The 21,973-nt window shown below is 36.8% G+C and overlaps 1 protein-coding gene and 1 long non-coding RNA gene across 6 annotated transcripts in view; one reads left to right on the forward strand and one right to left on the reverse strand.

The window, feature by feature from the left end:
• Positions 1 to 21,973, forward strand: part of ECT2L (epithelial cell transforming 2 like) — an 89,833-nt gene that overhangs the window by 40,749 nt on the left and 27,111 nt on the right. For 4 of the 5 annotated variants that reach the window (XM_061428125.1, XM_061428126.1, XM_061428124.1 and 1 more), the window contains 8 exons: positions 5,528 to 5,690; positions 9,335 to 9,587; positions 10,401 to 10,569; positions 11,310 to 11,448; positions 13,225 to 13,393; positions 14,041 to 14,169; positions 19,775 to 19,867; positions 21,413 to 21,595. In XM_061428125.1, the coding sequence (XP_061284109.1) occupies positions 5,528 to 5,690; positions 9,335 to 9,587; positions 10,401 to 10,569; positions 11,310 to 11,448; positions 13,225 to 13,393; positions 14,041 to 14,169; positions 19,775 to 19,867; positions 21,413 to 21,595 (1,298 nt within the window). The remainder of the gene's footprint in view (positions 1 to 5,527; positions 5,691 to 9,334; positions 9,588 to 10,400; positions 10,570 to 11,309; positions 11,449 to 13,224; positions 13,394 to 14,040; positions 14,170 to 19,774; positions 19,868 to 21,412; positions 21,596 to 21,973) is intronic. The other variant, XM_061428127.1, reaches the window with a different exon arrangement.
• The window catches only part of LOC133254095 (uncharacterized), a 45,321-nt gene that overhangs the window by 13,812 nt on the left and 9,536 nt on the right, over positions 1 to 21,973 (reverse strand). The window lies entirely within an intron of this gene.

Genomic DNA, 21,973 nt, shown 5'->3' on the forward strand with positions numbered 1-21,973 from the left:
ATCCTTTCCAGACTGCAGGTTCATTTTAAACCACTCTGTTCTATCTCCAGTTATGATAAAGCTGCATGGACAAGGATCAAGAAAAAGCAGTGACATAAAGTCAGGGGAGTAGAACACACAAAAATAATAGGCAATCATTAAACCTTGGAACTGAAGCAAATAGTTGCTTCTTAAAAAACAAAACCAAAACAACTTTTTACATAAATTTGACTTACAGAGAAAAGGTGCAAAGCTAATGCAAGTAGTTTCTTTAAACTTTTCACCTGGATTGCTTGTTAACATTTTACCATTTTTTCTTTATTATTCTGATTATTTGAGAGTGAGTTGTAGACGTAATGCCCCACTAACCCTAAGCAGTTCAGTATGTTTCCTAAAAATCAAGTGTACTCTGCTGAAAAATCACAGTACGTCCTCCAATGTCAGGAAATTATCATCAATTCAACACTAGTGTCTAACGCACAGATGCCATTCAGTTCTCCTGATTGGTCCAACAATGTCTTTTACAATCATCCTTTCCTTCTCAGTCCAAAATCCAACCAAGGCCATTGGTTGTATTTAGTTCTCAAGTCTATATATCCGCCTTCAATATGGCAAAATTCATGTTTTTCCTTTCTTTTCTTACTTGACACTTGAAGAGCATAGAGCTGCTACTTTGTTGAATGACCTTCAGTTTGTGGTTGACTGATATTTCCTCAAGATTACTTTGAGGTCATACATTTTTGGCAGGAATAACACAGACTTGATGCTGTGTTCTTCTCAGTGGATCATACTGGGGGTATAGTATATCAGGTTATCCCACTGTTAATGATCTTGACTTTACCACTTGGTTAAGATGGTTAATTATAAAGTATTTTGTATTTATTAATAATTTAAAAGTATTTGAGTGATTAGTTTTAAATTAATTAAAAAGTATTTATGCAAGTATTTTTTTCTCATCAAAGTTTTACCCACTAGTCTTCAGCATATGTTGTTGATTCTAATCTGAAGTACTTATTACTGTGATAGCTGATTTTCTCATTTCTTAATTTCTTCTATATGTACGAAATGGTGTTCTATTGCAAGGTAGAACATTTCTTTCTCCCAGGACTTGATAGGAGGCTCCAGTTAAGCCATAAGTTTGTTATTTCATGGTCAAAACTGTCTCTGGGTCTAATGGATATTTAACAATCTGTTGGTGAGGGTAACTAAGGTCTTTTTTTTTGTCCCTCACTGGAGGTGCCATTTTCATTTTGCATTGAAACTTTCTGAGGCTTGGCCCGCTCTATGGACATTTAGGTCAGAGAAGACCCACTGAAGAATGAAATCTGCTCAGAGTCATCACTGTTCTTTCAGTGAGTTAATCTGTGTCCATTAGGACTCAGTAATAGGGCAGCAGCAGCCACTTAGTGAGAAAAAGTCTTGAAGTCCCAGTGGCGTTAGGTAAATGAGTTCTGGTAGGTTCTTATACCAAAGTTTTCAATTAGCTGTAAGATTAGTCACAAAATGTCAGTGATTCTGCAGAGTTTGGAGGAAATCAGGGAGTTTAATTTACTGATAACTGGATTGCTACCTGGAGGCTTGGAAATGTAGCAGATGTTTATTGCTAATATATAAAGAGAACAATCAGGTATTAAGTGTCTTTTTTGTGTGTGTAATTGTTAGCTGCAGGGCCAGCAGAACATCCTTCATGGACCATGAAATGTTTTTTGGCCTAAGAGGGCCTCTAAGATGATCACTTTAGTAGGGCCTTGGACTTTGTATTCCTTCAAGATCTATCTGTGCTTAGGTGGCATGCATGTAAGAAGTTTTCTTGAAGGGTATTGTATTTTAGAAGTTTTCTTTGTGGATGTCATATTAAGAAGTTATTGTTGAATGTATTAACATATGATATAGTTTATGCTTAACTTTTCTTTTTTAGTGATAAACACTGAAATATTTATGGATGAAATTATATAATGTCTTGGATTAGCTTTAATATAATATGGGGATGATTGAGGAAGATGAATAGGATATGGCAGAAACCAGGTTGGGTACAGGATGAAATTATTTAAATTAATTACTGGAGTCATAATAGTGGTACAAATATTAATGTAAGATAAAGACATTTTCAAATAAAAGGAAACTGACAAAATTTGTTGTCAGAAGACCTTCAATAAAGAAATGCTAAAGGAAGTTCTCAGGCTAAGGAAATTGATACCAGATGGAAACTTGGATTTAAAAGCAGGAATGAAGAGCACAGGAAGTGATAAATGTGGGAGAAAATATAAAATTTTAAAGTTATTTTAAAGATATATGACTAAAGCAAAACAATGTATTGTGGGGTTTATAACATAAATAGATGCAGTAGAGATGACAACAAATGCACAAAGGATAGTGAGAATTGTATCGTTGCACTGGTCTTTAATTTTACATAAATATTAGCTCTATGTAGACTATGAAAAGTTAAAGATGCATATCATACTTCCTGGAAACAGCTTTAAAAAGTAGTGCCAAGATACCCTAAAAAACAAATAAAGGAATTAGAATGGAATACAAAAATGTTTATTAATTCAAATCAAGGCAAGAGAAGAGGAATAAAGTTTCATAAAACAGATGGGACAACCAAACAACAAATAACAAAATTGAGATTTGGGTTCAACTATCACCAATCAATCCTAAAGGAAATCATCTCTGAAAATTCATTGGAAGGACTGATGTGCAAGCTGAAGCTCCAATACTTTGGCCACCTGATGTGAAGAGCTGACTCATTGGAAAAGACCCTGATGTTGGGAAAGGTTGAAAGACAAAGGAGAAGGGGGGCGGCAGAGGATAAGATGATTAGATAGCATGACTAACTCAATGGACATGAATTTGAGCAAACTCCGGGAGATAGTGAAGGATAAGGAAGCCTGGTGTGCTGCAGTCCATGGGGTTTCAAAGAGTCAGACATGACTTAGCAACTGAACAACACAGCAACAATAACAATAATTCCCTAGAGAAGGAAATGACAACCCACTATAATATTCTTGCCTGGAAAATCCCATGGACAGAGGAACTTGGTGGGCTACACTCCATGGAGTCACAAAAGAGTTGGACGTGACTTAGCAACAGAGCATATAACAATAATTAAATTAAATATAAGCAGACTAAACCATCAAATAAAGACAATGTTTGTCAAGTGAACAAAAAGATAATCTCACTGTATATTGACTACAAGGAACACTTTTAAATATGACCTTTTTTTTTTTTTTTTTTGCCATGCCATGTGGCATGTGGGATCTTAGTTCCCCAACCAGGGATCAAACTCGTACCCCTTGTAGTGGAAGCATGGAGCCCTAACCACTGGACCACCAGAGAATTCCCTACATTTTAAATATAAAGGCACTTATTGGTAAAGTATAAGAATGCTGCTGCTGCTGCTAAGTCACTTCAGTCATGTCCAACTCTGCGTGACCCCATAGACGACAGCCCACCAGGCTCCTCCGTCCCTGGGATTCTCCAGGCAAGAATACTGGAGTGGGTTGCCATTTCCTTCTCCAATGCATGCATGCAAGCTAATCTCTTCAGTCATGTCCGACTTTTTGCGACCCTATAGACAGCAGCCCACCAGGCTCCTCCATCCACAGGATTCTCTAGGCAAGAATACTGGAGTAGGTTGCCATTTCCTTCTCCAAGTATAATAGGAAAATATATATTATGCAAATAGTAAGCATATAAAAGTAGGATGGCAACATTAATATCAGACAAAATGGACTTCAAGACAAGGAATGTTACCAGAGCGATAAAGATGGGCATTTTATAGTGAGAAGAGTAACAATTCATCAAGAAGTCACAACAATTATAAATATTTATGTACCAAATAACAGAGTTTGAAATTACACAAAACAAAAACTGACAGAATAGAACCAAAGAAAAGGAAATTAGTTTGAATATAGAAGACCTGAGCAATCTTCTCATTCTCCTAGAACTAACATTTATAGAAAACTAGACACAACAATTTCCAAATATATGTTTTTTTATGAGCAAAGTAACATTTATGAAGATGCATTATTTCCTAGTCCACAAACTAAGACTCAAACATTTCAAAATTCTTGAAATTTTATTAAGTATATTCTTTAACAACAATGTAATAAATCTGGGGATTGATAAAAATAAGATATCTAGAAAATCCCCAAATATTTAGAGATTAACATCACTTATAAATAACCTATGGTCAAATAAAAATCACAAGAGAAATTAGAAAATATTTCAATGTTGAATGACAATGAAAATACGACATGGCTAAAGTGGACTGCAGTACAGCTTAGAGGGATAATATAATGTAAATATTTTTGTTAAAGAAAAAAACAATTAAAAATTAACAATCTAAATTTCCACCTTAAGAAAAGGGGGGAAAAATATAGCAAACTATACCCAAAGTAAGTAGAAGGAGAGAATTGATGAAGAATGGAAATCAGTATAATGGAGAACAAACAATAGAGAAAAACTATGAAAACAAAAACTGGTTTGTTATAAATAGTAACAAAATTGATGAACTCCTAGGAAGAGTAATCAAGGAAAACAGAGAGAGGAAATGTAAATTAGTAATATCAGGAATATAAAATTGGATGTTGCTATAGATTCTATAAACATCTAAAAAATATAAAATTATCAATAATTTTTTACTAATAAGTTAATTTAAAGTTTTATAGATTATATATACATGGTACATGAATTGAGACAGTTTACTGCTCTCTTTCCAATACATATACCTTTTATTATTTTCTTCCCTTATTGAACTAGCAAGTGTCTCTAGCCCATGTTAAAGTAGTGAGTGTAGACAATCTTGCTTTGTCAAGAGGAAGACATTTACTATTTCACAATGAAGTGTGATGGAGCTATAGGTTTTTATTCTAATTGCACTGGGAAATCACTGCAGACTTTTACTTGCATGAGTGATATTATCTAATTTATATATTTAAAAGGAGAAGGCAATGGCACCCCACTCCAGTACTCTTGCCTGGAAAATCCCATGGATGGAGGAGCCTGGTAGGCTGTAGTAACCACTTGGGCTACTGTGTGGAAAATGGGCTCTAGGAAGACTGGATTGGAAGCGGTGAGGTAATCAGGAGGTGGCTGCACTTGCGCCCAGGAGAGAGGTGGTGGTTCTCTGAACAGAGAAAAGGCAGTGGAGGTTGAGAGAAGTGGCTGTGTTGGGGCATATATTTTGGGGGATGTCTATTTGTAGAGCTGGCAGGACTTGTTGATTTATTGAATTTGGGTAAAGAAAAAACCCAGATTTATATTGTATACAACCATGTTTATTTCAGAATTTTTTTCCCCTGTGAATTTTAGATATTGATTTATATTGATAATATATAATTTTGTATTGATAATTCATTTTCCTCTTTAGAATGGACCATTGAATGTGGATACAGTATTCTTAAAAATCTAGCCATATGTTATTTAGGACTTAATTTTTTTAAAGGTAGAATATTAGAGAAAGAACAGTGACCAATATTTATACAGGATTTTTAATCAATTTAAAATTTTAGTGTTCTGAACTAAATTTCTGTATTTTTCTTTTTAGGGTTATCCAAGACTGGTTTTCAGAAAGGATGCAAGTGGCCAAAGTGGATTTCTCTACAGTGTTACCACGCTTCATTTCTCTATATATCTTTTCCTTTCTGAATCCAAAAGATTTGTGTGCAGCTGCACAAGTCAGCTGGCCCTGGAAATTTTTAACTGAACAGGTTTACCATTTATCACTTCCTAGTAATAGGACTCAGATATAACTGTCATCTGTAATGAGGCAATGAGGGTAGCTCCTGTCCCTGAAAATAATAATTGAGGGTGTCTGAACCATAATTAATTTATCCTTAAGAGAAAAAATAGGGAATTTTTTTATGGGGAATTATATTTAATGGGGGAATTAAATACAGTAATTTATTTTATAAGTCAGGGGATATACACTATTCTAATAATTCATATAATTCTGATAATCTTTAAATAGTCAATTTAGTTATTTAGAAAATAATTTATCTTGGTTAAGAAGTTCAATATTTTGTGAAAATTTATTTAAGATTTGGTTTTAAATGATATTGTTTTAGTCATGATAACCCACCTTAAATTTGCTCTACAACCACAACTTTAACTGCTCTTTCTTTGGCTAACCTCTGTTGAAGAATATAAAACTAGATCTTCTACATCTGCTGCCATTAATTCTGCCTCTGGGATGTTTATCTCTTTACTTTTAAAAGACTTAATGGAATGTAATAATCGGCATACTTTAAATACAAATCAATAATTTACTCCTTTAACTTGTACAAACTATGCAGGACCGACTTACGTTGATATTCTGATCTCACAGAATACCTGGCTCTCCATGGAGGGGCCACATGAAAAGCCAACTGTGAGCCCTGGATTTATAGCATTTGTGAATCCAGGTTTAGTGTTCCCATGGTATACTGTTTCCTCTTTTTTTGCTTTCAACCTTTCTCTGTCCTTACATTTAAGGAACATTCTTATAAGCAGAATATGGTAGTGGTTTTCTTTTACCACTTGACAATCTTTAACTTTTACCTGGAATCATTTAGTCTGTTCATGTTTATGTAAATACTGATATATTTGGGCTTAAGTCCACCATTTTACTATTTTTATTTACTATTTTATATTTTGTTTTTCTGTCTTCCTTTAGGATTAACTTAAATATTTCTTAGATTTATTGTAAATTCTTTAGCAGTTCTTTCATGGCTACCATAGAGATTACAGCACTTATCCTAGGGTTTTTTACTACCTCTGAGGTAATGCAAGCATAGAACTCTTTAACTCCATTTGCTTCCCTGCTCAGTTTCTATGCTTTTGTTCTCAAACATTTAATTTTACACATAAACACATATAAAATACACAAATATACATTAAAATATATATGATATGTAAATATATAATAATAAATATAAATATACCTTATAATATCTCTATTGTATATAAAATATATGCATACCTCATGAATATTTATAACTGTTTAATAGTCAATATTTATTTACAAGTAAACTTTTTCTGTTATACTTCATACCTTTCTGCATCTCTGATTTCCCTACGGGGTTCAATTTTTTCTGAATTCTCTTTAATATTTCTTTTAGTACAGCTTTCTACTGATAGATTCTCTTAGTTTTTGTCTGAAAATATCTTTATTTCACCTTCAAATTTGAAGGATATTTTCACTGGGAATTTGAACTCTAGGTTGGTAATTAATTGTTCATTAGAAATTTGAAACTGTTCCATTGTTCTCTGGCTTTCATAATTTTCTTGAAAAGTAGGGGGTTTTATTGCTGGTCCTGAAAGGTAGTTTGTTTTCTCTAGCTTCTTTTAGGATCTTTTTCTCTGTCTTTGGTTTTCTGCAAGTAAGATCCCCTGGGGGAGGAAAGGACAACCCACTCCAGTATTCTTGCCTGGGAAATCCTATGGATAGAGGAGGCTGATGGGCCACAGTCCATGGGGTTGCAAAGAGTCAGACACGACTTAGTGACTAAGCAACATGTACAGAGGGGTGTGTGTGTGTGCATGTGTGTGTGTGAATTTATCCTGTTTTGTATTTGGCACTGATTTATAAATTGGGGATTTTATGTCTTTTATCAACTTTGCAAAGCTCTCAGATTCCGTCTGTTCATATATTGCTTTTGCTCCACTTTTTCTTTTTTTCTTCTGGGTTTCAATTTATTACATTGATTCACCATGTCCCATAAGGTTCATATTCTTCTATGTGTCTTTTCCATTGTTCTGGCTTTCAGTGTTTCAGTCTGGATTTTTCTTCTGGCTTAGCTTTCAGTGTACTAATTATCTTTTTCAGTTCAGTTCAGTCACTCAGTCCTGTCTGACTCTTTGCGACCCCATGAACCGCAGCACGCCAGGCCTCCCTGTCCATGGCCAACTCCCGGAACCCATGTCCATCGAGTCAGTGATGCCATCCACCCATCTCATCCTCTGTCCTCCCCTTCTCCTCCTACCCTCAATCTTTCCCAGCATCAGAGTCTTTTCAAATGAGTCAGTTCTTCGCATCAGGTGGCCAAAGTATTGGAGTTTCAGCTTCAACACCAGTCCTTCCAATGAACACCCAGGACTGATCTCCTTTTGGATGGACTGGTTGGATCTCCTTGCAGTCCAAGGGACTCTCAAGAGTCTTCTCCAACACCACAGTTCAAAATTATCTTTTTAGCTGGACTCTAATTTGCTTTTAAACTTGTCCCTTGAGTTCTAAATTTGTTATTATATTTTTCAGTTTTAGAGTGTTGGTCTGATTACTTTGCCAAAATTTTCCTCCCAGCCATTTAATTTCTTAAGTGTATTAACTACAAGTTTTTTTTTTTAAGTTGGTGCCTGATAATTAACAACTTTTGGATCTCCTGAGGGTCTCTATTTACTAAAAAACAAGAAACAAACAATTCTTGTCTTTTTTGTGTGCTTGCTATTTTTGGTTGAGTACCAAATATTTCATATAAAAAACTGATACAATAATTTGAGTATCCAGATGATGTTATCTTCCTTCAGAGAGAACTTGCTTCTAGCATTTGGTTAGGCTAGGAATAGCTTATTTAAATCCAATCAGAGAATGAGATATTTCAAAGCTAGTTTCAACCTATTTCTTTGTCATTCTTACTGAAAAGGATCTCAGCTAAAAGCCAGGTGTCATTACCAAGGCTATTCCCCTTTGTGAGCTCTGAATGTTTCCTCTCTTCCTTGCAAGAATCCTTACATCTTAAGATGTTAAGAAGTTCTTAACCTCTTCTAAATCTTTCAGTCATAACTTCCTGCTCTGCTTCTCAGCCTTAGTTTTGCTTTGGAACTGTCAAGTGTCTTGAAGTGAAAAGTGAGACCGATCAGGATATTACTTTTCTGGGTTTCCCTCCTCTAAGGTCTTGGTTTTACAAGTCCTTATTGAATTGGTAGCTTAAGTAATTGTTTTATAGTATTTTGTCTATATATTTGATTAGATAAAACCACGTGAAATTTGCTGTTTTCATATCTCAAAACTGGTTGCATATTGGCAGTATTATATGGGTCAATTAAAGTTGTTCCCAGTGCAAAGGTTGGTGTTAAACAAATAACCATACCATCGCTAGAAGCAGAATTCTCAGAATCTGGTGCATATGCTATGGGAGCATTGAATAAGTGTACAAAGATGACTAATACATATATTCATATAAAATATACATGTTCATCAAATAATATTTTTCCTGTGGAGTAAGGTATGCATCTTATTTCTCAGAATCAAGTTTAGATGGCAAGTCAACTGCACTAAAAATCTCAATGTAATAAGAAAAAATTATCTATGTGCCTAAAAAGATTATTACTAGGAAACGGTCCTTGCAACTCATCTTTCTCATTTCTTTTTCTGAAGGATTGCTTATGGATGCCCAAATGCATTAAGTTTGGATGGTTTCTGCCCTATACACCAACAGATAATGAATACGGTGCTTGGAAACACCATTACATTGCTTGTGTGTCCAACTTAGATTGGCTAACCCCTAGGGAAGCTGCTGCTGTTTATGGGACTCTGAATGAACCCAAAACAGAAGATGAAGAGCTACAGGAGAGGCAAAGAGAAAGGTGCCTAAGGAAAATAATTTGGGAGAAAACTGCACTACATAAGAGTGAGTGGCATTTTACAACTTTATGTCTTAGCAGAGTATTGTAGAAACCAATGGATTTACATACAAATTCCCACAGAAGAGGATAGCACCATCTTTTTGAAATAGCCTATAGGAGGCATTCTTTAAAGTATGTCAGGGAAAGCTCTCTGTTCTTTACTATTAACTAAGAAAGCAAAAAGATTTCCAATGAAATATGTAAAGTTAAATGCCAGTGCCTCCATGAGACTAAAGATAAGGAGAGAGAAGCACAAGCACAGGCAAAAGCAAATAAATACATTCAGGACAATTCAGAAGAATTAGTATTGATGACAACATAGGAAAAATGAAAATGGAAATGGAAGCAAGAAGAATGACCTTTTTTTTTTTTTTAAGGTGAAAAGGGAGTAGGGATGAGACATGCTCTTAGCTAAGCCCTCTGATCTGCGCAGTATGTAATTAGCAAACCTGATCTGAGTTCTCCCATCTTGCTTTTTCACTGACTCACCCTCTGTGAGACTGTAACAAATGGGAAATTTACTTGAAGCCAAGAAGAAAGGCAAAAATGATGTGAAGCCTACAAATTGATGAACTGGTTTCTACAAGAAAAGAGTTGCTTATTCTCTGAGCTTTGTTTCTTGACCTGAAGTGACTGGTAACTTGCAGCTACAGAGCGGAGAGGATAAGAGAACCAAAGAGAGTCTGTAAAATGGCTGTAATTACTGCCATCTGGAATACTGCCCTGGTACAGCTTTAATTTTGATGGCTTTATCTGTGTAGACTTGGCTGGGAGAAGCTTGAAGTAAACAGCCAAGCCTGCTGCTATTTGTTTTTCAGAGGAGTTGTTCAAAGTTCGACCCCCTTGGGTGAGTGGAACACACTGCTCTAGATTGTTCAAATCCAAATGCCAACCACGTCTCTCCCAGACTGCGAGGGATCGAGTGGGATTACACGAAACTTTGGAGAAACAGCTTGTTTTGTCATCTTTAGAATCTTTGCCCAAGCGGTAAGCAAACCTTCATCTGCTGAAGGTTCAGCACCTTCCCATGATACCAAGAATTCATTCTAGAATAATTTAGCTAACATGCAGTGGTCTTGTATAATTAAATCACTCTTATCCTATAAAATAGCAATAAAAATAGTTCCTTAATCTTCAACAACAGTGGTCTTAAACATGCTTTCTGAAGTAAATATGTAACATTCAAAATTTACATTTCACATATTCTTAACTCTGCAAAGAAGCTATATTGTGGATGTAGCAGTTTTTCTGTGTAAAGTTATTGAGCAAAAATAATATTTTTCCAGAATTATTTTTTTTAATGGAGTAAGTATATCTGAATGGTTGTGGGGATGAGGTGGCTGTAGAAAATAATAGACATTATTTGAAAAAACCATGAGGCCCAGGTGATTAGGGAAATTTAAAATATCATGGCTGCTTCCTTTTCAACTGTTGTTTTGAACCCTTTAGTATGTCAGTACATTGGTTTTAAGTGCCCTACAAAATTTCCAAGAACACATTCTAGCATCCCATGAAGACAGGAGGAGACACCCAGTGGGCACCTTTGACCCCACTCACCCAGGAGTCCCCTTTGCTGACATCCCTGAAAACCACAGGGAGAGACCGAGGGCCTGAAGCCGCTTGCCTTGTACAGAGAACTGATGCCCAGAGGACTCAATGGTGCTCACTTATCAAAGTCAAACTAGAGAAAATAAAAACTTCACTTTTCCCCCCTCTTATCCTTATAGAAGCAACATTTCTGGATGCCATTCCTACCCTTTATTATCGAAGAAAAGTTGGCGTGGAGTTTATAAAAATGACAGCGGTTCTTCAAATGCTCTCCAGCCACACTTCATATTAATATCATCTCAGATTCCTGCATATGAGGTACAGTGGGTTAGGAGGCCAGTCCTTCTCTGAATTGGGTTTTTTAATCTCCCCTAGAGTAGACGTATGGCAATCTTTTGGTCACCATGTGTATGAAAATGATTCATCTCCTAAAAGGAAAGCTGTCTGATCTAAGTGGAAATGTACAGACCCAAACAGTTTTAAAACTCAGAAGCAATAAAAATAACCATAAATCAAAATTATTTTTTAAAAGTATTAAAGGCCCAACTGCCTTGCTTTTAGAGGTCCAATAAATTTTTGTTAAATTCAATTTTTTGCCCCTAATCCACAAAAAAGCAAAGTGATACAAATTATTTTAAAATTTCTTTGGAATGACTAAGGAATTTAATAATATCCTGTAACTAGCATCTCTAAAAAGAAAACTGTCAGAAATCTATTTTGTGATCTACTTAATGAAGGTGACTTTAAATGAAAATATGCTCTTTCTATAATGAAGTTATATATTTTAAATTTTAATGTGAATAAGAAAAAAGAAGCATAAAGAAGACATAGGAAGCATGTATACTGAGTATGCATGTATATGTACATATGCATGCACTGATACACATATATGTAAAGCATGGCATTAGTAGACTGTATTTGTTGGCTTACTTAGAAAGTTCTTGCAAAAAATTCTTATTTGTAAGAAAATGGTTGCTTTCAAGGTATTAAATCACTTCACTGTTGAACATCTAGGAGTTGACTTTGATCATTTACAACAGGCTAGCTTAATGGATCCATATGAAAGCAAGATCAGAGTTTGATCTCCATGTGGGCCGTAGATAGTTTCTCTAATGTTTAAAAATACCTCATGCTGGGCACAGAGGATAACTGATGACAGAGTAAGAGTGAATAAAGTGGAATTGAATAAATCCATGATCCCGTTTGTCTTATGTAAGACTATGCCAGACTCATGAATGTAATGGAGGTTTAGGTAAAAACCATGAAACCATGTGGTAGTTCTCTATTGAGTTGAATTGTGATCTCCAGAAAGTGGCATGAGGTTTTGGGAAAAATCAGTGCCTTCAATGACTTTCCAACCTGACTGCTGCTAAGGAATTAACTTTATCAAAGTGAAAATTTATCTGGTTGGTTGTTGAATTCAAAGAACAGTGGTTTTAGCATTTATTTAATACTAAATAAATATTTAGTATGGATTACTATTTATAAATATTTAGTATTTAGTATTAATACTAAATATTGATCATTCTTAGATCAAAATCTAAGAAGTCCATTACAAAATTACATAAGTTTTTTGCTTTAGTGTATGTGTCACTGTGCATGGGTGTGTACAAAGATAAAAAAACTGGAAGAAAATAATTCATTAGTGTTTCTTTGAGTGGTGGAGTTACAAATGCACTCAAATTTCCCGTTAGAAAAGAAAGAAAATAATTTTAAAAAGAAACGTGATGGGGAAAACTTATCATCTTCCTCCTATAATTTCTGAAGAAAAACAATAGTCTTCAAAAATCACAGATTACATAGTCACTGTTTTTAATTTATTAAGAAGTATTCTAAAGTAACAGGCTTCCCTGGTGGCTCAGATGGTAAAGAATCTGCCTATAATGCAGGAAACCTGGGTTTGATCCTGGGTCAGGAAGATCCCCTGGAGAAGGAAATGGCAACCCACTCCAGTATTCTTACCTGGAGAATTGCACAGACAGAGAAGGCTTGTGGGCTACAGTCCATGGAATCGCAAAGTCGGACATGACTGAGTGAGTGACACGTTCTAAAGTAATGGGCTTTGGTTCCTACTGGTCTGGTTTTGTTTTCTAGATGGTGGCGAACAGTGTTAGAGCAGGTATCATTTCTGTGGTGTATGAACACAGTGGCCTAACCTTGGAGACCCTACTTTATCTCATAGAAAAAGCTCTGGATGGGCAGATGGCACAGAGTGTGGGAATATTCAGTGACGGAGATAGCAGAGAAATCAACTTACTCCAAGGTAAGACTGGGGATTGGGAAGAAAAATTTGCACTGAGGTAGTGTTTGTCCACAATTTAAGGAGGTTGATATCCTAGCTCAAAGCAAGCAGACAGGAGGAGTTCCTTCTTACTCTTTTCTTTCTTTACTTGGGGCTTAGGAAGGCAGTCTCCAGGACTCCTTTAGAAATCGGTGCAGACACATGCAGACTAGCTGAATCATCACATTCAGTTCCCAGGAGGTGAAAGGTACAGTGAAGTTTCCCATGCCCGGAGCGTTACTTCTGCTCTCTAGGACTTATTTATTGATTGACAATCATGGGAAACATTTCCACTTTGGAACTTGGTTGCAAAGTCCCAGGACTTGACTGGCCATTGACCAACCATGTTGTGAGCTGGTAACTCACACTGCTGCCCCACGGAAGCAGAGACACAATGTCCTTAACCTAAGCACTCAGTGTCTAATAAATCCAGGACAGTAGGAGAGTGTTGTCATGTTGGAGTCCAGTGGTACCTTCTGTGGTCCTAACATGGGGCCATCATTGAAGCAGAGATGCCCTGCAGATCTTGGCCTTACAAGCAGATGTTGGCTTTTTGAACCTCTGTATTTTTACAACACAAACTGCTAAGAGCTTCTGTTAATGTGACATTTTGATTTCCTCCCCCTCAGGCTATAAAATTGGTATTAAAAATTTATTGAGGCCTGAAGTGAGAGACTTCTGGGAAAAATTAGGAAGCTATGTGGCCCCAGAAGAAGAAGGGGGTCACGTGGACCTCTTTGTACCACTTGGAGCATCAGGTCAGTTTTGAGAGGTGGTGGTCATACCTACTTTGTGATGATATTTCATGGATTTATAAAATGTCCTCAATTCAAATAACTAAGTTACATTTATTTTTTATTTTTCTCCTTATACTTCACATACTCAGATACTTAGGGGGAAAGGACATCAAGGCTAGTGGTCAGAGTAACCTGTCCCTAAAGAAATAGTCATTAGTGGTAAAAGCTAACCAGAAAAATTATTTCTGTTTCTTCTGGAAAACACACTAAAATCAGCCTCCACAGTACAGGTGAAAATGCCAGACCAGCATTGGGACCATCATCAGCCTGTATGAGGAAACTTTCCCTGTTGGGTTCAGAATCTGGAAGGAGTGGGCATGAACTTGGTGACCAGGGACCTGGACTTGAATTCCACTCATGTGACTTGAGCTGTGTGGTCTTAGGCAAGTTTGTGGACCTCTGTTTCCTCATATGAAAGTTAGGATAATAGTACCTTACCTTATCGGACTTGTGAATATCAAAATACATATAAAATACTTAAATGTTGGAGTATTTAAAAATGGAGTATTAAAAAAATGGTGCCTTGTAAAGATGAGTGTGGTAACATCATTTTCAGTGCCTAATATCAGTCATATTTAACATAAAAGCTCTGCTTTCATGAATTCATGGGCTGTTTTTTTGTTTATTTCTTTGTTGTTGTTTTTTAGCCAAGCAGAACATGGGAAAGGAAGTGTGGAATTAAAGTTTCTCAAACTGTTTCTTGCTACCCATTCCTTAGGGAACTTAAACTTAGTTCTTAATCCTTAGATTTCACTGGACTATTCAATACATACAAAGCATGACTCTGGCAGGATTTCTCTAGGCAAAGGAAGTATAGGAAGGAGTTTAAAAGAAAATGAAGTACAAATTATTGTAAAAAAAAATAGTTTTTACAATTACTACAAGTATATAATCTCAATTATGTAGAACATAGGGACAGACAACTCTAGGAGCAAATATAGCACACTATTAACCCTATCTCTAGATCTGTTATTTCAAATTTTCTTTTAAAATCAATTTGAAAAGGTAAGTTACAAAGAATGTGGAAGGTGTGACCCCAATGTTTAAAATCTGTGTATGTGACAGGGAGGGTGGTAGTGGGGTGTGTGTATAAGAAGGGTTTGGAAGCATATATACCATCATGCTGACTACAGTTGAATAATATTAGTGAGTTTTCCTTTCTTTTACATTTTTCTTTTTCTTTGATCTTTTTTTGGTCTCTATTTTCTGTAGTGAACTACTATTACTTTTAAAATGAGACCAAAACAAATTTTTTAATGGGAGTAGGGGAAAAAAAGGATGTTAAAAAGTAACATATTGAAAGGCAAAGAGAATATGGGCAAAAGGGGAAAAGAACAGTAGATTTAGTGACACAAACATGGTCTCAAGTGAAACTTAATGGTATGCAAACAATAGATTTCCCATTGCCATTCTGGGCCCCCAGGTCATCCCTGAACTTCCTATCAAATATAATTTCTCCTGGGTGAACCATGGAGACCCTGGTTCAGTCAGAAGGCCCTGGCTTCTCAGTCAAAAATCTTCCACCACCTCAGGAATCACTCTGGAGCCTGTCAGCCCTGTAGCTGTACCACCTCTGAAATCCTGATCTTAAGCATTTTTCTCTGAGTACCACTTCCAAATTGTGTCCTCAAATATTCCCACTCTATCGGTTCTTTGCCTGAGGATCTCCAATCCACGTACTCCCACTTACTATCACCATGCCTTTGACCTTGGTTCCGTCCTCATTAAACCTAGATTTACTGGCTTTTCATTATCATCTCTCTTGCAAAGAACCTGAACTTCTTTTTTGCTGGCCAAACCCCAGTTTATTTGGCTAAATCCCAGTGCCAGTTGGAGAAGGAAATGGCAACCCACTCCAGTGCTCTTGCTTGGAAAATCCCATGGACGGAGTAGCCTGGTAGGCTGTAGTCTGTGGGGTCACGAAGAGTCGGACATGACTGAGCGGCTTCACTTTCACGCACTGGAGAAGGAAATGGCAACCCACTCCAGTGTTCTTGCCTGGAGAATCCCAGGGACGGGGGAGCCTGGTGGGCTGCCGTCTATGGGGTCACACAGAGTCGGACACGACTGAAGTGACTTAGCAGCAGCACCAGCAGCAATGCCAGTTAGAACACAACCTTCTGCGTAATCTATGCCTGCCAGTGCTGAAGCAGCTGAAGACTGTTGGAAAGAGTAATAAAACTGTTCTTACTGATCTAACTTTAATGCCATAAATACCAAATGGGATTGGAACTCTGATAAGCAATCCTACCACATTTCCTTGGTAAATTCACTTTCCCACTCTTTAATGACTGTCACCCCTTCTCCTTTTTAGTCAATCTTTCAATAACCCTCTCTCTCACTTGATTTCACCATTTACTTCCCTAAGGAAACCCCTCAATATACCTCCCACCACAAAAACCATCTATCCAACCTTTTACATTCATCCTGTCTTCCCTTCTGTTACGGTGAAAGAAGCACCCCTACTTGAATCAAACATCAGCTACTCCACTTGGACCCTGGATTGCACCACCTTGCACCTTCTCAAGACATCACTCCTATGCTCAATCCACCTCCAGAGCCTCAATCCTCTATTGGATTAATCCTATCAGATCAAGAATACCTGTAGTAGCTCCTCCATTCCCCCTCCCCCCTGAGAGACCATAAACTTTCTCTCACATGAGTTGACTATACCAATGGTTCTCAAGTTTTTGATGTGTATTTGACTCACCTAGAAGACTTGTCGCAATCCACATTGCTGGATCCCACCCAAGTGTTTCAGATTCAGGTCTGGCATGGGAGCTGAGAATTTGGTGATGCTGATGCTGCTGATCTCAGAGCCACACTTGGAGAACTACTGGTATAGTTCAGAGGTCCCCAACCTTTTCGGCAGCAGGGACCAATTTTGTGGAAAACAGTTTTTCCATGGACCAGAAGTGGGGGTTTGGGGGTGATTCAAGCATATTACATTTACTGTGCACTTTGCTTCTAATCTAATCCTTTCACTGATCTAACAGAAGGTACCAGTCCACAGCCGGAAGGTTGGGGATCCCCCTAGCTGACTGCTTCTGCCTTCCTCATCTCTCACTTGCCCACCTCCCAAGCTCCTCGAAGTGGTCTCAGTCTACCAAAGCCACTTTTGGAAGACTATAAAAGACTCCCATGTGCCCAAATGCAGCAGTCCCTTCTCCATCCGCACCTTGCCCTGACCTCTCAGTGGCGTTTGAGGTGGATGAATACTCCTCCTCAAAACTCTTCTTTCCTTGGTTTCCCTAATACCACCCATTCCTTGTTTTCCTCCTACCTCAGCAGTCTGTTCCCCTCAGTCTCCTTTGCCGGCTTCTCTTTGGTGAGGCCTGTAAATGTGTCCCGGGCTTGATCCCAGACTCACTTATTTTCCATGGCTACACTCTTCCTTTAGGGAGTCTCATTTATTCCTATGACTCTACGTTCAATCTGGATACTGAAGACTCCCAAATTTATGTCTCCATCTTTGAAATCTCTCAGCTGTAAATTCATCTTGCTTTTACTTGACATCTTCATGTGGGTGTTTAGTTTGCATGGCTAAGAGGCATCTCAAAGTTCACACACCTGAAACAGATTCTTGATTCCCTTGTATCACAAACCCACCCCTTTCCCAGAATTTCTCACTTAAGATCGCATTATTCACAAGTTACTGATAAGCCAGAAACCTAAAACTCTTCTTTTTTTGGCGTTACTTACAAATTGTAAGCACTTTTATTAATGTATAGTTGACATGAAGTATTTAAAGTGTGTAATTTGATAAATTTTGACATATGTCTACATGCCATGTGAAACCATAAAAGTCAAGATAATGAACACATTCATCATCCCCCAAAGTTTCTTCCTGCCACCTTGAGATTTCTCACTTTGCTTCTCCACTCAAACCAGAGGCAACCACTGAGCTCACAATATATTAGTTTGTATTTTATAGAATTTTCTGTAAATGGAATCATACAGTGCATTTTTTTGGTCAGGCTTCCGTCACTCCAGATATTTTAGATTTGTCCATGTCATGCTAGTATCAATGGTTCATTCCTTTTTACTACTGGGAATGATTATATTGTATAGTTATACCATGTTTGTTTATCCATTCACCTGTTGATAGATATTTGAGTTCTTTCCAGTTTAAGACTTTTACAAGCAAAGCTGCTGTGAACATATACTTTCATTTCTCTTGGGTAAATAAATACCTAGGAGTGGAATCACTGGTTTATATGATAGGTGTAGGTTTAACTTAAAAAAAAAAAAAAAAAAACCCAGCCAAATTGTTTCCAAAGTGGTTGTGCCATTTTAGATTTCCACTCCAGCTACCCAACACTCCGATACTTGTTTAAGGTCAGTCTTCTTAATTTGAGCCATTGAAGTGTGTCCTGATATCTCTTCATGGTTTTAATTTGCATTTCTCTAATGATCAGTGATGCTAAGCTTCTTTCCACTTGTTTATTTACCATTTGTCCTCCTTGGTGAAGTGTCCTTTCAAATCTTTTGCTCATTTTAAAATTTAGGGTTTTTGGCTTTTTACTGAGATATCTTTGTATATTCTGGGAAAGTTGTTGCAAATATTTTCTCCCACTCTATGACTTATCTTTTCCTTCTCTGAATAGTTTGTTTTGAAGACAAGAAATTCTTAATTTTGATAAAGTCTAATTTATCAATCTTTATGTTTTATAAATTATGCTTTTGATGTCATATCTAAAAACTCTACCTAACCAAAGATCACTTCTATGATTTCTCCAAAATTATTTCTAGTTTTGACATTTGGGTTTGTGATCCATTTGACTTATGCTTTTTTTTAAAAAATAGAATGCCAGGTATAAATTGAAGTTCTTTTTAAAAAAACACATGGCTATCAAATTATTTCAGTACCATTCCTTATAAAGACCATCCTTTTCCCAGTGGATTTTATTTGCATCTTAGTTGAAATCAGTTGACTATGACTGTATAGGTACCCATATGAACTTGCTGTAATTTCATTGATCTATTTGTCATGGGAAACATTAGATACAAATAAATGACAGACATCCCAATCTTTCAGCCACAACCATCTTGCTGCAGCAACTGAAACAACTTGGAGTGATCCTTTACTCCTGGACCACAAAGAATTAAAGTACATTACGTATAGTTTCATTTGAAGTAGTTTGATCTATATGCTGTGTCACAGAAGAAGGGGTAAAATTAACACTAAAATTTTACCATTGTATTCCACTGTGTGTTTAACAGTTTTAAAACCAGCCTCTTGCAGGAGACTTCGAGTCAGACTATTTTAGAAAATCTGTGTAGACTTTTCTGTCTTTGGCCTAATTCCAAATTTGAAAATAAGCACCAGGTCAAACTGCATCCCTCTTTCTCCACCCTGTTGTCAATCCTCCTGAATGAAGTGTCTGGACTTCAGCATTGAGGGATGAACTGTAAAGCGCTGATGGACTATTCCATGAGGGATTTGAATTGAAGACAAGACCTACAAGTGACCTTTCTTGGCCAGCTCATTAGTGCTTCTAAGTAGTGTTTAACTGTTATGGCAAAACCTGTGAGTGAACTAATGAAAGTATTTTTGACTGTGCAGAGGCAGGAATAGAAGTTCTTTCTCAGCTGTCTCAACTGACTGGCACATTATTTACTGCTCCCACTGGGATTGCCACTGGCTCTTACCAACATCGTAAGTGTGTATGGGTGCTGACTACTGTGTCCATTGATACCCACCAACTCCAGGATCACCAAGGACAAAACACAGCTAATAATACTGGTTCTGGCAATGTCAATTACTGCCTTTCATTCCTACTCTGAAGGAGTGCTGTCACCTCCCAAACTAGTTCATTTCTCATCACTCCGTCATTTGCTTAGAAGGGAATTATTATTACAAATATCTGCTTCAAACCATCATTTGCGAAAATACCAGCTTTAACAGTTAAACAAAGATGTAGCTGATCAAGAGAAATGATAAGTACAGAGCACAATTCTCTTCATAAAACATTATCAATGTGCTTTCATTTGGAAAAATGAATTGGAGCTATAAGGAGCTAGTGAAGGGGCTGGCTCAAGTTTCATTGCAGTAGCATTAAGGGAGAGGAAGAACAAAGAGAAATTACACTTGAAAGCAAAATTTCATTTAGATACTAAAGCTGCAACTATTGGATCAAAATAACATTGTCTGACCAACAAGAGTGAAATTGCTTTGCTATAATAATGTTAATCATTTTCCCCTTTAAAACTCTCTCACTTCCTATCAAACAGGGATGGGAGTGATGTAAAACTATATAAAGCATTACTTCTCTAATCCTGAATGCTAAGTGCCTTGCAAGACAGGAAAGCTGGAATCATGGGAGACTTGTAAGGAAGAAGATTCATGATGATACAACAAAAAGCACACTGACCTAATACAGCTTTGTAGCAGAAGTTGCTTGTTAATTTTAGTTTACATAGTAGCAGCGTCCAATGAGAGCATATTTGGCCCCGTTCAGGGAGGAAATCAGCCTCGCAGAGATAACAGGGTGTAGACACTGCAGTTATAAAATGGGTTTTCATCTTTTTCTCCTCTGTCTCTTCTTCCTCTTTTTCCCACTTTTTCTTCTCATTCTAGAACATGTTACAAATAGTTTCATGTTTATCAGCAAAAAATGTGGAAAGAAGAATGAAACTATCCATTTAGGACAGAAAATCGAATTTCCCTTGGTCCTGTGTCATTCAGTCACTGATTTTCAAGGACAGAAACTTTAAGCACCCATTTCAGTACATGTAGAAATATCTGTAGAGAGAGAGAGAGCAGCTGGACATGATATAAATAAGATGCAGGGTTGGCTCCAATGGAGATGACTTTTGGATGACATGATGGGGAAACCAGGTAAAGTGCGGTTTTCCTGTATTTTTACTTTTTAGGATGTGAACATAAAATAGTATATTCTTATTTGGAAGTCTATTCTGCTTTTGATGCAAAAATCCAGCAGCTATTTAATTTTACTTCAAATACAGTGTAAATGTCAATCTTATCAAAGAATAGATAGACATTTGAAATTATTCATTTTGTCCTTTTTGAGTTTCTAATTTTACCTTTGAAAGCAGACTATGGATGTTTATCTTAGTCTTCTAATGAGAAAGGGTAATAAGCCTGATATAAATACAATTAAGAGTATTTTTTTTCCCATACTGTAAACAAGAAGAACTCTGAGCTTAAGTCTGTGATACTAAATGCAGAAAATAATGTCAGTTCTTAGTGACTGGCTGGGACAACAGTGGGAAACGGCACCCCCTTCCATCTACTTCAGCGAATCAAAGCTGCAGACATGGTCCAGCCTCACCGACTTCCTGGAAGACACCTTGAAATCAGTAAGGAAACAACTAAGTCCTCTCTTCAAGGAGTTGCAGAAGAACATCAGTGGCAGGATGATAGGTAAGAACTGTTGCTGCTTCTGTTGCTGGTTAATTATGAAGCTTGTCACATATCCAAAGTGAATACAAATGTAGGAATGCAGAAGTAAAAAACTGACTGTTTATTGTCTTTGTTTTTCATAGCTTCTTTCAGATATCATGAATATCCACTAAGAACAAATATATTCATCTTTAAAATGCTGAAGCTAGTTCCTGGTTTCAAATTTTACCATCTTATTAATTCTGTCAGTCAATTGTTTACCTTGGCAAAATTCACTTTGCTAAGCCAGAGAGCTCTGTCCTTTTCCCTCTTCAATTTGCTCTCAAAGTTAAGCACCAACATCCCAGTTAAGCATCTCTTAGACCACAGCACCCATTACTTAAATTGTTCTATAATTAA

Source organism: Bos javanicus, chromosome 9 (genome assembly GCF_032452875.1).
Source record: "Bos javanicus breed banteng chromosome 9, ARS-OSU_banteng_1.0, whole genome shotgun sequence".
In the NCBI taxonomy this organism is placed as follows: domain Eukaryota; kingdom Metazoa; phylum Chordata; class Mammalia; order Artiodactyla; family Bovidae; genus Bos; species Bos javanicus.